The sequence below is a fragment of the Ostrea edulis genome, chromosome 3 (genome assembly GCF_947568905.1).
Source record: "Ostrea edulis chromosome 3, xbOstEdul1.1, whole genome shotgun sequence".
Taxonomy (NCBI): Eukaryota; Metazoa; Mollusca; class Bivalvia; order Ostreida; family Ostreidae; genus Ostrea; species Ostrea edulis.
In genome coordinates this window covers 69,046,924-69,066,266 of record NC_079166.1, presented here as the reverse complement: position 1 = coordinate 69,066,266, position 19,343 = coordinate 69,046,924, and the positions used below count along the sequence as shown (strand labels likewise).

The following is a 19,343-nucleotide window of genomic DNA, read 5'->3' as shown; positions in this document are numbered from 1 at the left end:
TAATTAGCTTTAATCATGTTGTTCAAAATTGCGTTTATATGCAGAAAGCAAAACCAAACGCAAAGTAGAGTTCCACGTCTCCCGGAAATATTTGGGACCCTTCCAACCAGATCTGAAAGTGGAAAAATATAGTGATGTCGTTATTTCTCTTGCTCCAGTTCTGTGAATAGTGTAGAAGACGATATTCAGTTTGATCTATCGTTCACCTATTAATGCAGTATCTTTTCTACTAAAAGACAATGCGTTATAAAATCAATAAGATATATATCATTTAATGTTGTTAAGTAATAATATATTCCATCGAGCTCAAATTAAAAGAAACTATAGAGTCGTCCACTTCTGCTTCATGCTTAGATTATTTTATTGAATGTAGTTATTAATGGCAAACTAACAACTCAACATTATGACAAACGGGATGATTGCAGCTTCTCCATCGTCAACTTCCCGTATTTATGTAGCAACATTCCATTATCACCTGCACATGGTGTTTATATCTCTCAACTTATTTGATACGCAAGAGATAGTTCTGCGTATGATCAGTTTTTAAATCGAAGCCAGCTACTGACAAACAAGTTGATGGTACAGGGGTTTCAACAGTGTCGTTGAAATTCAGCATTTCGCAAATTCTATGATCGTTATAACGATTTAGTTTGCCAATACAACCTATCATTGGGTCAAATGTTGTCGGACGTGTTTCATACCGATTGTTAGACCGTTCGTGGCACACTGATTTTGACTACGGATAATTCCGTTTACCAGATCGAGATATAGGGCTCACAGCGGGTGTGACCAGTCCAAACGGGGTGCTTACTCCTCCTAGGCACCTGATCCCACCTCTGGTGTATCCAGGGGTCCGTATTTGCCCAAAAACCTATTTTGTATAGTATATCTTATGAAATTGATCACTGTTCGTCATCTTCACTTTTCATACACACATCATATATATATATATATATATATATATATATATATATATATATATATAAGTGGAAAGACTTGCGCACTGTGAAATAATGTACATATTTTGTTGAGTTGAACACTTGTCACGATTTCAATGATATTTACTTACCTGTTCTACATTTAATAAGCTTATGAGATGAGAGAAATACATGAAATTGAAAATCAACATTATTTACAAATGGCATGATGTTAATTAGTCACATGTTTCTGTTAGGAGAAATTCTTACAGTGACGGATCCATATCTTAAAAGCTCTCTCTATCTCTCACAAATTAGTAAAATGAGTAGGCTCTCTCATGCGTTCTTGTAAAATACATTTATAATATACTATTAGAAGTTACGTGCTATGGGATCAGTTAAATATTTATTTTATATTCACCACATTCTTCCGAAATGACTCAAACAGTTGATACAACTGACAGATGTTGTCGACATTACGATTAAACCATTTAAATTTTACGAAAATATGAAGGATGCATTCCAGATTGTTCGTAAGAAAAAACAATGAAAACATGGGGCTATTTCTGTTATCAGATTCACCGATTCTATAAACTTTAAAATGTTTGCATTATATGTTACAGTGCATAGACTGTTCTTCTGTTAATCCCCTGCAATTAGGGAGGGAAGTCACAGACCTTTCATAGGTGACCATTAGACGGTGGCCCTATGTCACGTTAGGCTTTCCCACGATCAAATACTCTTACTGCTACATTCAACAGCGCAATTCTTAAGTCAAAATCTGTGGCACTTCTCCCACAGCTACTGACGTATGTGTGGGAGAAAATATTTGAATGGGACTAAGTTAACACACATAGAGTAATTTTATTGCCTAATACATTAGCATTGTTTGAAATAAAAGAATGTCTCGGAGAAACAATTTTAGATTTTTGAACAACTATTTCTTTTATCAAACAACACTCTAGATCTTTATGCCAGGTCTTTTACTAAAAATCCATGTTGTCCTGTATTAAAATAAAGTGGTGGAAATCCAATTCTCCTTGAATTTTATGGTAAAATTGTAAAGTGCCACCTAATTTGTCTAATTCATAATGTTTGTATTTAACAAGATTTATAAAATTAAAAAACAACATTAGGGGGATTTCAATGTCATTCTTGTTTAGTGTGTATTGTATGTTTAAATATTAGGGGATATCCCTATTATAGAGGTTGTAAATCAGTTTGTAACTTTTACAATCGTCATTCAACATTTTTCAATATGTAGTATATTTTTAATCACTGCAGAACAATATAAAACAAAGATGTGAGAGTGAGAAAACTGGTTACCATATTATTATAAAAACGGAGAGCATAAAGTAAATTACTGTAAAAAAAACTACAGAGATCAATCATCTTTATTGACCAATTTTAATTTCTTTCATACGAAGAATTAAACAATTCTTTCCGACAAAAAGAGGCACATCAGGCAGGAATCTTACACCGTCTGTATGTAAACGTTCATAACATCGGCAAAACCGGGACCTGAAAACAAAATACAGAATAATTTACTGCACTCTTTCCGATATTTCCGATATAATGACAGCAAAGGTTAGCATATTCGCTTTGGAAAATATGACCACGGGGTGACACTATGCCATTCAGTAAACTTTAAAGGGGACTTAAAGTTTACTGAACGGTTACTGAAAGGTGACAGAACAGTTACTGAACGGCGAATAAAGGGTGACTAAATGGCAGAATCTTAGTGGACTGAATGACACAGTTTCATACTTTGGATCATAGTATAATAATATGGGCAACAAAAAGAAAAAAAATATACCCATGTTTTCCAGAGAGAAAAATATATCAATGATGCCAAATAGATACACGGAGAGAGAGAGAGAGAGAGAGAGAGAGAGAGAGAGAGAGAGAGAGAGAGAGAGAGAGAAAGAGAGAGAGAAGGGTAGATATACATAATCTAGATATACATATGTAGACGTAAAGCAAAACGTACAATAGTGAGGTTGATATGTTTTACGTTATTATACTTTGATGTAAAATACTCGAATCTGATTAGTCGAAAATCATTTGAAAAACATATTGTCACCCTCTGAGAACAGAAACCACGCGCACCAGGATGATAGTATCTAGTAACGGGTGATAGTATTAAAAAATATCACATGCGTCAAATTTATATGCGTACAATTCGCTGTAGATTGTTAGACGACGTCGTTTGAGCGTTTGTAATAAACGGGAATACCTGCATAGATATTCGAGATATCACATGACAGTGATTGATTAAATGTAAACAGACGTAAGTTTTTCAGCTTTGCTGTTTATATAACAATCAGTATAATAAAATAAATATTGTATGTAGTTGAGGGTAACAATCGCCTCGGTTGACAATGGTTTCTCGGGCTGAAAATTTTCAATATTACCCTTAACTGCATGCAATATTTATATATTATCATACTCGGTCTGAAATCACTGAAGCGCTTCAACTGGATTTCACAGCCATTGTATCATATAATCAGTTGGGGATATGAGGAATGTGTTTACTATAATGTCAATTACTTCGATTCCAGTTCGTCAGTCCTGACCCTTTACTGTACATGAACAACGGGAAGACTCCCTTATTGGCCCACCGGCAGACATCTTTCTTATCTATCACCACAAACCACCCTGCATCCTTTGGACATCCGCCATAGTTTCTGTTGATGTAGAAGTGTCTTTTGACATGAGCGTGGTGCCTGAAAAGATCAAAATAGTCATAAATGTTGTAGATTTCTACGGAATAGATGTATTGCATCTGATGACATCACTAAAAGTATTTTGTTACAAACAGTACGGCTATCGTAACGACTAGATTTTCTGATAGCCATGAAAATAAAATGTACATGCATATATAAAAATCAATTTTAATTTTGAACATTCATGAAGACGTGAACTACAGCGCTGCACGCCTAAATACTTTTCAATAAGAGCTAGGATACACGCTTCCTGAGTATGCTGGCGTTTTAACGTCGCAGTTCATGCCCTTATATAAGAAAAGATTTGATAAAATAAAACTCCGCTAACATATACGTACCCTGCGATGGAGAAAAAGTTTGTTCGTGAATTCGGTTTTAGGTCGTACCAACTGCTATGTAACAATCTCGATTTGCTGAACCAGTTGATGAAGCTACTCCCACTTCCATCAAATTCCAAGTAAGCCAGCGTTTTCCCTTGACCTCCAAGTACTACACGGATCTGAAAGGTATATTTACCATGGCTACAATCAAAATGGCTTGGAATCGCAAGAAGAATCAATTTTTTTTGTATCTGAATGCTGTAACACGTCCCGTGGAAGAACGATTTTTCTCAAATAGAGATAAATGTGATAAATTTTGATATATGGCACCCAAGACTGGAGCAATTATGATTCGTTATCGTGTTAACGCCTACCGTGCATCATGTACATTTAGTTGCGACGGACGTATCATGTACCCTAGCGTTGCACTTTATCAACGTCATATCGGAAAGACTCGACACGTTTATATACAATTACATATGTTAGACAAAGAAACAGTTACTACTTATGTTAAATGTCTTAGGTTGGAAGAAGTACCGTGATCGAGAATCAATAATTGGGCGTCCTGATTGCAAAATGATCGCCCTTAAAACTAGACCACAGCGACCGGTATAATAGGAATTTTAATATGTGTCCCGTAACATATAGAGTGTATTTTAGATCACCTAATGCATATGAAAGGGTAATTTATCCTTTTCTTTTAATCTTAAATGGTCAAATATGAGCATTATACTAAGCAAATATATATTTTGATGTATTCATTAAAATGCCTTACATTTACAAATAGTTTTATTTAAAAAAAAAAACATGATACATAAATTAGTCTACTCCTAGATGCACAAATATCTATTTTTCATGTATGAATTCTTAGCAAATAAATCTGCTATTTCATATGCCAATACGAAGTCAATATAATCTCATATATCATTCCATTGTAACGGTGAAAATTTGGAGTAGTTCGGTTTATGTTCAGTGTATAAAATTGCCTGTTAGGTGGTCATTTGAACTATCAAAATTGAATTGTTTCTATGAGAGATGAAAATAACGACCATCGATCAATCTCATAACTTCCATAAACAATATAAAATAGAGAGTTAGGCAAACACTGATCCCTGGATATACCAGAGGTGGGATCAGGTGTCTGGGAGGAGCAAGGATCCCGTGTTGACCGGTCGCATCCACCGTGAGCCCGTTATCTTGATCAGGTAATCGGAGTTATTCGTAGTAAAAATCAGTGTGCCAAAAATGACCGGTATTGGCATGAAACATGTCAGACTGCATTTGACTCAATGAGAGGTTGTATTGGCAAAGTAGATCGTTTTAATAATCATAGATTTTGCGAAATTTTGCGACTTTAAACGAGATTGTTGGAAACCCTGCACCATCAATTTGTTTGTCAGTAGCCTGCTTCGATTTAAAAACTGACTATATGCAGAACAAACTCTTGCGTATCGAATCATGTGAGAGATATAAACATCATATACAGGTGCTAATAGAATATTGCTACATGTATATTTCTAAATCTTACGAAACACACTCTAACTGTAGCGAATTTGATGAAACCTGAAGGTACCGAAGATTGATCAATCTAATAACTATTGTAAAGAATGTGAAATGAAGAGCATAGTAAACACGGACCCCTGGACATACCAGACAAGGTCAACCAATTGGTATGAAACATGTATTTTCATACTTGTATCTTGCAATTATTGTAATAAACTTATCAAAAATAGTGTTTAAACTATAAACCTGGTTTTTTCAAACATCAAATCGGTAAGGGTGTTGGTAACGGCTATCTATGTGACGTCATTCTTTTGTTTAAGCGCCTCGTTATTTGTAAGGAACACACAATTCCAGACAACTACTTCATAATATGTTGATTAACTTGAGTTCAATCTTTATCATTTTAATGTAAAAATTTTCTATTAATACAGTTATTTTATTATAGAGCTTATCAAAACTGTATAAAAAAATGTCTTGAAATAATCGAAAATAAAATCCAAAGAGATAAACTGCCTCGAACCTAATATATTTTGCATTCACGAAGGTCAGGAAACAGAAGCACTTTTCACTGAATTCACGTAGGCTAATGAGAAATGTTGTAAAAATTAAACAATGTTTTATATGACAAAACTCTATACTAATATCATATATGGGATATTTAATCATTCTTATGATTTGTAAAGAATCAAATATATTTCCAATATCAGTAAATCATCGTTAAATTTAGCCTGAAGGTGTATTGTAAGTAATCCAATATTATCATGCCTCTCCATTGCTTAAAACAATAGACTGTGACCCGTTTAGGGCCATTGTTCCGTTACTTTTTTTTTAAGAAATGGAGAGGTATATGTACTTAGCATTAACTTAAACATATCGATTGTTGAATTACGTTTACTGGTAAATAAGATGAGTCCGTGTAAGGGATAAGTTGGTCAAGCACATTTTGTTCACATATAAGGTAAAATGTTTGGGTTTTAAGCCATTCAAAGTTTCGCTGCCATGTTGTATTAAACTATCTTCACCCACCTCTTCGATTATCTATATAACTTGCACATTTTCATGACTTTCCTTGTTTTTCTTTTTCAGTTTTAGAATAGATATTTGAAAGATAATAATTATCTAATTTTCAGAAGCTCAAAAATAATTGCATATTTGAACATATCATTATTTAAAGCCTGTAGTACTCATGTATTCGAGCTAACCATATGTACATACATGTAGTGTTTTATTCTATAGATAATTTATGTTCAGTTGAACAGGTAAAGCAAAAAATGTCAAATTTATCGACTAGCCACATCAGCTTGTGTATCAATCTCCTACGAAGAAAATTAACGTTTCTATTATTTTGTCGTTTAATTCATGTTCGGTGTTACTAAAATACCGATTAAGAGGCAGATCGGAGAAATACTACGGCAAGTTCGGACCTCAGAAAGATTAACTAATCTTTTTGGTTGCATATTGGAGAACAGTTATTACCAAGGGAGTCATTATCCTCGTAGCTTTTCAAAAAAAATAAAAACCTTGAAGTTGACCAACAGTAACAGTGGCAGATATACACGGAAATATTCACACCATATCTTCAGTTTAACTAACAGGTGGTGCGTTGTAGAACGCGACTGGCGGCGAGGTTTGCGCTAAAACTAAAAAGAAACCTAAATACATGTATGCTGTCTATTCTACCCTCCAGTTCCGATCCGCATAAATTTACATTAGGTAATAAATTGTATTACTTTAAAACGACTAGCAAAGTTAAAAGAACGTCAAATCTTAAGATTTTTCCATGGTGTGTGAGGATAACATTGATTAACCAGAGCAAATATAATGTACACGGTAATCTTAGGACGCAAGAGGACAATAATGTGCACCCCATGTTTAGCGTTCGAAATTCCGTATATCTCATAAAATTTTACACTTACACACACACAAGTTGAATATTCCACCCACATATCTTTGGAGATATATAGATTAACACAATGCATTAATCTTTGATTGCAATCGAGCTTATGGTTTTCTATAGTGTTATCTGTAATTATTTCAACTGCACGTGTAAGTGTATTTCTTTTACAAGGTGGAATTATAAATAGTGCAAATTGTTCTACATGACATTCAAAAACTGTGCAAGTACGTACCTTCAGAATGCTGAGATATCTCCATTTATCAATTAGAGGACTTCGAAGATGCTTTCTAGTGTCTCTCCAATTATCGAGATCAAAACCGTCCGGAATGCAACCAACAGCTGGTGTGCATCTTGAAGGTGATCTCTTGTACCATGCAGCACGGACATCGTGTTTGTTACCTTTAACAGCATGGAACACTAGCTGCCAGTCTGAAATGGATGTAAATATCAATTTATGTCATCGGATTGGTAAGATACATGCACTACTTTTGAGAGTCGAACAATTAATTTACTGTTTAGAAAATATCAACATTTCATAGAACATTTGACACTACAAAAATGACACATTATTATTTCACAAAATGAAATTGAAAACGTTTTGATCAACAATTAAAACTTACCATCTTCTTCAGATATGCCATAACTACCGGAAAGATCATGTGCAAAGAGCACGCAAACCAACATCCATGAAAACCAGATCATCTCGATTTAACTCTATAACATAACAATATTTAAAAACGAGTGAACAATATCATCAATCATATACGGAATATTTAATGAAGAGTAGGGCAAACACGGACCCCTGGAAATACCAGAAGTGAAAAGAGGTGGCCTGGAGGACAACGTATCCCCACCGACCAGTCACCTGCCGCGACCCCTACACATTGATATCATTTTAAATCGAACAGTATCTAAGTATCTCAAATAAATGAAAATGACATTGTCAGAAACCTGCCACATATGAGATCATATAAAAAATTACAACCATATCCCTCACCTAGTATACTCAGAAGACTCCTCTGGCAACTGTTAATTCGAGTATCTCAAAATGATTTCTTATATACAAAACAAAGTATCTGTAATCGAAAACACCTGCGGTTATTTAAAACACATTTTATTGCTTCAATGTTTCAATTATTATAGATTTCTTATAGAATTTTGTAAAACAGGTCCAATTTCATATCCATTACATCCTGTGACACAATTGTTTCTGAAGATAAAAGTAGATGCACCGAACTTCTCAAAGCGACTTGTACAAAATAGAATTAATGAGTAACAAAGTGTTCTCAAATATCTAAAACAATCTGTCACATCTAGCATGTTCTCGGATCAATCAACAATCGACGGCACCTATAAATCTATTAATGGTGTTCATGCTTGGATTTTTCAAAAATGGGAATACAGCCTGCATTCTGTGATTCTGGACGTTCCACATAACATCCTCCTTAAACCAAACGAAAATCCTTCCACATCCTGTCGTCAGTTCCGTAAACATTACCTTTACTAAGAAAGAGATTATATGCAGTAAGCATAAACAACATTTTAGGTCATACTTTTTTTAATCTTCTATTCATTTCAACATATTTCTAGTTCTTGTTTACATCATATATATCATATAGTATACTAGCAGTAAAAAGAAACGTAATATTTTTGTAATATGATATTCAAACACGGAGTCAAAATTTGATTAAATTTGACACTGAGTTATATTCATGCACTGTGAAAATGTTCCTTAATTGAAATTCAACCGACCGTGACCCCACTCGACGCTGTGTGCAATCAGAGGGTTTTTTTTCAAGAAAACGTGCATGCGGGGTACTCTTTCATCATTTTGTACTGGTAAATCATTACAAATCGAACCAATGGAACAGTGCTGATATTGAATGAAGTCGATTGGGATAGAGCCATTGCTCTGATAATGCAGGACATTTGCAACTCCATGTAGCCCAGCAATGCAGTGCACATGAAAAAACATTATCTCGTTTAGTTGGGCGTCTCAGAGCCACAGAGACATTGGGTGACCGTCCCTAGAGCTAACGCCCGCGCGTTACGTCGCGATGTGAAGATAGAGGCACCTGTGTCTCACACTTCCGTAACGCTTCGGGACGACCTGTCCCTTAAATTCCTCAGAATGATAGAATATTTACATAGAAAAGAAACCTAAATAGAAAAAGAAACTAACACTACAACTAAACTACAAAAGTTAATAACAAACAAAACATCTACATATTAATATCACCCAGTGTAATATGTTGCAATAGAAAAGTATGTTCTTATTGATTGTCAAGACTCAACTGGACTAATCAGTCTAACGCTGAACTAAGTAAAAAAAACAGTTATATCTATCGTGCATCCAGTGCATCCTTATAATATATCATCTGTATTTTCCAATATTGCCTTACAGCTCACACCTGTGTCAATTACTCGATATTAAATCATCTATCATTATGTATTGATAACATATCTTGTACTTGTAATCTTTGACGGTTACTAGATTGAATTTAGATGTTTTACTATCAATTCGTCGTTGCAAATGTTGATTTTTGTGTGCAAATAAATGTAGGCCCTTTTCATTCATTTGGAATCGAAACCAATTTGTTTGTAGTTATTAGAGGTTTAAAATACATGCATTAAAAACGAGACAAGTATTGTACATTGTTTACTTGTCATACTAACTAAAAACACAAACTTTGATTCACAAGCGTAATTTTAATTTCATCTAATACGGTAATTTGGTAAAGATTAAAGGTAGACATGAAAGGATTCTAAATTTGGTAATGTTCTTGTATTCATTAATACATACATACATACATTACTAACAATGAGACTGTATCCCGTCAACGTAAACATTTTTAGGTCATATCTTTTCTTATTTTATATATATCTAATCATATTTCAGGTTTCTTGTTTACATCATGTATTTCATATAATGTACTAGCAGTAAAAAGAAACAAGTCCGTTTTGTGTAATATGATGTTTATCACGAGGAAAGAATTTGATTAAATTTGACACTGATGTTACTTTCATGGACTTTAGTTGAAATTCAGCCGACCGTGACCCCATTCGCCGTTGCGTGCAATCAGCATTCTTTTTTCAAGAAAGCATACATGTAGGGTACTCTTTCACCATTATGTGCTGGTAAATCATTACAAATAGAACCACTGGAACAGTGCCGAGACTGAATGAAGTCGATTGGGATAGAGTCATTCCTCTGATAATACAGGGACATTTACAACGTCATGTAGCCCAGTAATATGGTGTACATGAGATAACACTATACCGTTTAGTTGTGCGTCTCATAGCCACAGAAAGATCGGGTTATCGACCTGGGAGAGAACGGCCGTGCGTTACGTCACGACGTCAAGATATATATATATATATATATATATATATATATATATATATATATATATAGCACACCCGTAATCGATTTCATACGCCGATAGAGATTACATGCCACATTCTCGGTACTCATGGTCGGCCAATGTGTTCAGAAAAGGTTAGGAATTGTTATTGGAGTTTCATTCAAGGCCACGACGTCACTATGTTCGTCCGCCACTTACGCAAAGGTAACGCCACTATCAAATGCAGTGACTGCTTGCAACTGCACCTAATCGGTTTTGTTTGGCCCATTGGATACGCATGATCTTTACTGACAAGTCTATCTTTTACACTCTATAGGTCAGAGGGACCACGACGTGTCTATCGACGTAATGGTGAGCGACATTCTGACACTTGCGTAACGGAAAGCAACAAAATTGGGATGTAAGATATGTTATGGTATGAACAGAGTTATCTCAAGAGGTGAAAACACCTCACATTGTCATACACAGCAATGTTACAGCAGTACCAAATCGGGGTATTGGGACAGCACGTGTTTTTATCTATCAACGCAACCCTACGTTGCAGCAGGACTAGGTGAATTCGCATGTTGTTAAGGTCTGTTGTGAGTTTCAAGTTCAAAACAACGTCAGAATTCTTTATTTACCAGCATAAAGTTCCGATTTGTCCCCAATCGAGCGTTTGTGGGACGAGCTGGATAGAAGGTTTAGGGAGCGCGTTAACGTTCGACATAACGACACTCAACTCACGTAGGTCTTTATTCAGGAGTGGAATAATATCCCTCAGAGGTCAATAAACAATTTGATAGGGTCAATTTTAAGGAGAGTAAGAGCAGCCTGAAGCCGTGGGTAGGCATTCAAGCTACTTATTTAGATTGGGAAACGGCGTAGTTGTTTTACGGATATCAATGCAAACGCGGGCTGCTTAATTTAGGCATATGTTTGGCGCTTACGACCGTTCATTAGGAATGTATCTTTATCGTCTCACACCTGCATTGTTCATGCATCTAGTGTATCCTTATAAATTATGATCTATATTTTTCATTGTTGGCTTACAGCTCACATATGTCAAAGACTCGATATGAAATCATGAAGTATTATAAAGTATGTTGGGAGGTTACTAAATTGAATTTAAACGTTTTACTTTTCATTGTTCATTTTGAATATTGATGTTTTTGTGCAAATAAATGCAAGATTTTTTTTATTAATTTGTAATAGAAGCCATGGATATATTTTTTTAGAGTTATTAGAGGTTTGAAATGTATTCATTATATAAAAGAGACTAAGTATTGTGAATCGATTTACCTGTCATAATAATTAACAAACATAAAATTCACAAGTGTAATATAATTTCATCCGATATGGTAATTTGGTAAATATTAAGGGTAGAATTAAAAGGATTTTTAATTCATTAATGTTAATGCAACATGCGTACACACATATATCTGTATACATACACACATACATAGATGCATGTTCATACATACATAGTCTTAAATATTCTTTATTTTAGAGATGTGTCATAGCTATATACTCCCAATATGTTCTACATTGTATTCTGATGTTTATTAAAGCAACAAAATATATAATTACTAGTTTTCCCCACCTGCATTTTTCTTGAAACAACGCACTGTACGTGTATCGAGAACTTTGTTACCAGCATTATATTTCATAATTTTTATTTGTTTCATTTCTTCATGAAGATGTGTTGTAAATAACTGGGTATCTCAATTTCTACCTGAAAGGGTGAAGTTATCGAACAGTGCTCAATCTCATATTTTTATAAAGATTCAAATTTTCGTAAAGGGCAAATATGGACCCTAGAAACACCAGAAGTGGAATCAGGTGCCTAGGTGAAGGAGGCATCCCCTATTTACCGGTCACATAAGCCGTGAGCTACATCATAAACAGATATTTTTTTTCATCAATTCTAATGCATTGATTTTACTCTGTTTATTTTCTAAAGACTTCAAAATAATATGCAACCTTCTTCTACCACAGTAAAGCTGGTCTTTCGGACACTATGTCATTTCTCGACTCAAAAAGGAATAGCAGATTCGCCAGTGTTTAGGTTATACATGGTATACAAATTATTTACATGAATAGACGATACAGAAATAATGTTATTGACTTTACAAAACTCTCCACATGAGAGTAACAGAGTGGATCTACAGCATGACGTTAGAAATCAATTATAATGTTGAATGATATTAGTGACTGGAAACAAATCTATAACAGAAAAATATCAGACCTTCGAGATAGTAAAATAAAAAAATTGATAATATTGCACCCTTCCTCTTAGACACTGGGGGGTGTCACGTAACATATGTTCTGTAGTATCCTCATATTTATACAGATTACATTGCATTACTCAGCTTGAAAGGTTTTACCGTATATCTTTGTAAATGCTGAATCGATGGATGTAAAATTACATGAAAGCAGAAAAATGAAATGTTCTGTTCAATAAAGGAAAACAAATCTTACAGAGAAAAATAAAAAATATATCTGAGTTTCCATACCTCATATTCCCTATTCCCTCATATTCCTTAACTCAACACTCTCGTTTCTGCTATTAAGAATATACGAAGTAATTGCTAGAATGAATTTATTTTTGGTGTCGTGGTTTCACATGTGTACAATAATCTATTTTCGTCTTTCAGTGAAACGGTCAGACTTCGCCCTCACATCTCATACTGTCTGAATGTAGACGTACATAATATCTGCGTACCCGTGATCTGAAAAAAAAACATATCATAATACTACATCTACAACATGAAATTCCCATGTGTCCTCACAAAGCACCACATGTTCTCTAGTGCTGAAAAGTAGAAACTATATGTATCTGGAATCTGAACTACATGTTTGAATCTCTAATTATACAAATGGAATACTTGAATCTTTTCTTTAAAAAAAAGTTTGAATCTAATTTACAATTACGATGCGTAACAATTTGACTAAATTCGGCTCGGCTGAATGTTTGGACTAACGGCTTCACTGAATCTCAGAGCAGTCCTTAATAATTCATGTCTGGAATTTTTTTTTCAGCTTCGGCTGGTTTAGCAATTAATGTGCAGTTAGGTGACACTGATGTTCGTTTCAAATATTACACTATTTCTATATCACGACATCAATATAGGGAAATTGATATACATGCATAAGATTAAGATTTGTTGTACAAATACACTTTAGAAGATTTCTAAACGCGCAATCGTATTTTAGATATTTGAATCATATTTCCCTGAAACCGAACGGTTCCTCACTAATACATGTACAAATTACAATTGTCTTTGCCCAAAGATACGTTGTGGTACTCTGGTTCAAACTTGTCAATCTGCATGGTTCTTGCAATGAAGAAGACTTGTTACAACGATGGAAAATGTTTACAGACAATAAATAGACGATAGACAAACTAACTACAAGCAGAAAAAGCTCATTTGAGTCTGCAACCGAGGTATAGTACATATAGAATTATGTGATACTACTAAAAACAACTCTCTCTCTCTCTCTCTCTCTCTCTCTCTCTCTCTCTCTCTCTCTCTCTCTCTCTTACCCTGACCCCACTGAGTAATTATTGACCCTTTATTATAGATAAAGAGCGGATGGTTTCCATTGTTTGCCCAGGTGCACACTCCATCAGTACTGTCTAACACCAAAAACCATCCAGCATTACTGGCACATCCACGGGAATCCCTGTTGACAGAGTGATGTCATTTTTACAAGTAAAGAATTTAATTTTAGATCACCTGCGATTCCCACACTCTGAGACTGATCATGGAAACTGCAAAATGTATTAATTCAAAATGGCGTTTAATGTTAAAATATTGTATTCACACTTTTATAGAGAAGTAGGTTGTGTTGGATGTCTTGAGATCGGACCAACTACTATGGAGAAGTCTGGACTTGCTAAACCAGTTTCGTTTGTCGCTTCCACTTCCATCAAATTCTAAGAACGCAAATATGTTTCCCTGTCCACCGAATGTTACTCGAATCTGTAAATACAATATCCAAAACAATCATTTACAATTGAATATCCCAAGTACTTGTATTTATGTTTGATGTACATTGTTTTGCCGACACTTCAAATAAAATTCACGTTTTGCGAAGACATCTAACGATGTTTGGAAATTTGAAAATTGAAGAACATTTTCCATTTTAATGTCTCCTCACGAAAGAAATGATAACGTTTTATCTTTCTATTTGAAATAATATCGTACTAGGTGCAAATGAAGCGCCTAGTAGTCAAGAAAACAAGACAATATATTTTTTTCAAAAAATATATATTTGAATTCCAGAAGAATGTGCAGTGTATCATTTTCATATTGGAATTTCCATATAGTCTAGCATTTCTCATCAGCAGTAGGACACAATACACATAACCTATTTATACGTTATTCAGCTACATGTAAATACATGTCTTACAATGTAGCAGAAATCAAGTTTCTTTGGGTTTTTTTTGGGGGGTTGGGGGGTTGGGGGGGGGGGGTCTTTTTCAGTACCGCATAATTCAGTAATACTTTGTGAGTAAACAATATTCACGTTAGTTTGCGAGAGGCTTCTTTCGCGTTATCAAAATATTGATTAATAATTCATATTGAATTAAGTGCTTTTATGGTAGCATAGCGATCTTTATTTTACGTTATTTCGAACAGACTGAACGACGACTTTAATAATTTTAGTCCTTAATCTAAAATGAAAAAGGTAAGCAAATATATAAACATACTTTCACAATATTGAGTGATTTCCATTTGTCAATTAGAGGACTTCGGAGATGTGTCACATTGTCCCTCCAGTTATCCAGATTGAATTTAAGAGGAAGACAACCTGAGTCTGTTGCACATACTGCCGGGGACATTGTATTCCAGGCATGAAGAACACTCTTTCCGTTACCACTCACTGCATGAAAAACTAATTTCCAATCTGAAAATGAATATCAGAATTGAAATGGTGTATATCAACTTGTAGTCTCTAAATGACGAATTCTTAGCTTGCCATAGCTTCTTTCGTTAAAATCACAGTAATACACTTCTGGCAACACCAGGAATGTAACTGCAAACTTTATTTGAGTGAAGAGCTGATGAAAGTCAATAAAATGTTAGAATCTGTCTATATTTTGTTTTGGTGACTGCTCCTCAGTTTCGTCAAGCTCCTCAAATTCAAAACGGAAACTCGGCGTCATGTTAGGCGAGATGGTACACTAACGCATTTTCATTGAACACTATGGATGAGTATCATCAGTGGTTAGTCTAACTCAATATCCCGCCTTTCCGTTTTTCCATCTCATCATGGGTCTATAATAAAGAGTGAAAACGAGCAATGCTTGGAGGAGGGGTTGTGAAAAAACCAACATTTTGTGGCACTACACCCACAACTGGTGACGTCTTTACATGTTTAAAAATATAAACAACATACAGACAACACATTTTCAAAGTGTTCATACATGTTAGATAATTGACATTAAATGACTGAGTGTGTGAGTACATTGTAAGTGGATAGATGGGTGTGGTCGAGGCATCATCATATAGTTTACATTTAAATTTCAAAGACCCTCAGCAGTAAAGTTTGCAGTAATCCAAAATCGATCGATCCTTGCACTACAACTCGATTTTCAATCGACATATTTGTCGGAATAAGACGTGTTGAACCTTTTCATTGTTCTACCATAATTCCAATTTCTTTCTTCACTTTCGTAATCTTCATAGATTGTGAACTCTGGGTTTTTTTTTTTTTGTCGATCTAGTTATCCAATACAACCTATCATTGGGTCAAATGTTGTTTGACGTGTTTCATATACCGATTGTTAGGCCATCCTTGGCACACTTATTTTGACTACGGATAACTCCGTTTACCTGATCAAGATATGGGGTTCACGGCGGGTGTGACCTTTCGACAGGAAATACTTACTCACCTAGGCACTTGCTCCCACCTCTGGTCTATCCAGGTGGCGTGTTTGCCGAGTTCTCTATTTTGTGTTAGTATTGATTATAGGAGTTATGAAATTGATCACTGTCAGTTATCTACACCTTTCCTTTAATAAATCTTAAGAAAAACAGGATAAGACATAAATATAATTTTTATAGAATTACTCAACTTTCTGAAGCTGTGTATAGCACAACAAACCGGCACTTACTATCTCCGTGTCCATACACTACGCTCGTCGAGAAAACCATCAAACCGAGAAACCGTAAAACGCCAGATGAGGAGGACATGGTGAACTAAATAAAATAATGGAATTTACCGAGATCATTTTAAAAATCATTTCCGGACGGTATCGAATATATCAATCAACAATTGAAGTTGCCAAATTCCAGATAAAAGATACGGTGCTGTCATCAACTTTGATTATAGGACACATTTGCTATCCTGTGTACATATACGGGGACAGATCTGAACTGCTCAACGTTGAGTAATGATCTACTCTTTGTAGTTATAAGAATATTTTTCGTTTTCACAAATTTGTTTCGAAAGAAATAAAAGAAAAACTCTCACCTTGTTTTAACTATGTATCCACTGTACAATTTCCTAAACCACAAAAGCTTTAACTTATATAGAAATACAAAAAGATAACTCCACCCTCTAAGAATTTCCGTCCTTTGCTTGATCTTATCGCCTTACATTGTTCCTCCCAAATATTCTACGCATTTTATCTATCAAAGGCAAGTATCGCTATATCCTTATAGATTGATTCCGTTCGATAAATCGAGTAGAGGACATTAAGAAAACAAATTAAAACTTCATCAATAAATTATCATACATATCATAAACACGGACGATCGGCCATTGTAAATGAAATCATCTTCAGTATCATGGTGCTCATGTACATGTAGAGTGCCTAAAATCTTGTGAAAAAAACACTCAAACACACATACAGCATATGATCACTCACACACTAACGGTTGCGTTGCTATATCACCTCTCACAATGAATTGTGTGGTATTCACCCACCTATGTAACCCAAAAAGTCAAAAATATATTACCTCTAATTGTTGTTTTAATCATTTCTTATAGCATCTTTGGTATTGTAGTTCCCGTACCCTACTAGAGTGAATTGGCATACCATTTTGTTTTCTTCGTTTCCGTTTCACTGTTTCAATACAGTTTCCAGTGACGTGAACTAATGTCGTTTTGCAACAGAACATATTATAAAACTCGGATCTTTGTTTTAAGCAAACATTGTCAGCCTTTACAAGACATTCAACCCTCGTGGTTCATCTCACAATTTAGAAATTTTGATTGAAAGCATGCTCAAAACATTAGTGTTATGCAAATTGGAATTACTTCTGTTTTAGTACAGGTAGCTAATAACAGCATCATGTACTGCTAATCAAAACTTTCATCTAAAAATATTTTTGATTTCCTAGTCTGACTAAATTCTACGTATGATATGTTTAAATGTGTTAATATCAAATTGGGAGGGGGGGGGGCTTACCGATAGTGTGTTTCATTTTATCCTGAAGGGATAATACATTTAAATTTGCAGAGACAATGAAATATAATATCAACTCAAAGAAGAAAAATGTTGCAAAAATTTCAATCGAGCCTAAAAGATAAAATTTTGATATATGTACCGGTAACTACCAAAGATTATTAATGTAATTTATGAACATCATTTTACATTTGTATGGATTCGTGCACTTTTAAACACAAAGCTTACATGTGCTTATCCGATATTATCTAACTGAAAAAGAATAAGCAGCCATATAACATTTTGAAGTGAAATTTGGAATTCATTTTCGTTTAAATCGCATGTGTATAGAATACTGTGTTGCTCCATTTTTTCAAACCTTGGAAATTAAAGTATCTAGAGTTGCTGTTGTTTTCAGTTGTATGTATCTTTGTAACATAATACATGTACTGGTTCATATAATATCTGTATAATACTGTGGTCTGTATATATGTTTTGGAACTAATTCGGTTATGCTGTATAAATAAAGGTAATATCAACATTATTATCTTTATTGCTATCATTATCATAATTATCAAGTCCCGTGGTGATTCGGTTTAGACTAGGTCTTCAGTACACCTTGATTGTTTTAAGAGGCGACTAAATAAGGCAGTCCTTTGAAAAACACAGAAAAGGTGCGTTTTAGTTTTCTCGCCTTTTGGGATTTAGAAAAAGTAATATTTAGTGAAATATCTCTTAACTTTTCCTTAACTATTCTGGAATATAAGAAATGAGTATAATATACATACATGTTCACGTTGGGGGAGGGGTGTTTTTTTTTTTGTATCTGCTGTCACAGTCCCTTAACTTTTTTGTTATGTATCCAATGCTACATCTCAATACATGTAATTATTCAAGAATTTCATGAAGCTAAGGATGCACTGCATGGTCCCGTATCCCGAGACCATTGTCCTTTGAAATTTAATTGGAAAGATAATATTCAAATGTATAACAACACATATGGTGCTGTATTTGTTATTTTGTTTGTCTTTTGAACTTTGATAACATCAATAACTCAATTATGTGATAAAAAGTGCAATAAAGCTGTCAATATTGCGTTTTTTCCTCGTTCAGAGGTTCTGATTTATGATGGTTTTCACAATGATTGTGCCTTCTATCCTCAATATTCATATTAAACAAAATATCGTACATTTCACCTTCCCTCTAAGAACAATGTACCCTTTTCCACACAAATCTT

General features: G+C 34.5%; 1 protein-coding gene across 1 annotated transcript; it reads right to left on the bottom strand.

Moving 5' to 3' along the window:
• Positions 1–2,297: 2,297 nt before the first annotated feature.
• Positions 2,298–8,439, bottom strand: LOC130052759 (uncharacterized). Its single transcript, XM_056158680.1, has 6 exons — positions 8,361–8,439; positions 7,984–8,077; positions 7,596–7,792; positions 3,982–4,142; positions 3,468–3,643; positions 2,298–2,438 (listed from the first exon to the last, which is right to left on the bottom strand). The coding sequence occupies exons 2-6, from the start codon at positions 8,063–8,065 to the stop codon at positions 2,392–2,394; spliced, it is 663 nt and encodes a 220-aa protein (XP_056014655.1). The 5' UTR covers positions 8,066–8,077; positions 8,361–8,439; the 3' UTR covers positions 2,298–2,391.
• Positions 8,440–19,343: the final 10,904 nt, after the last annotated feature.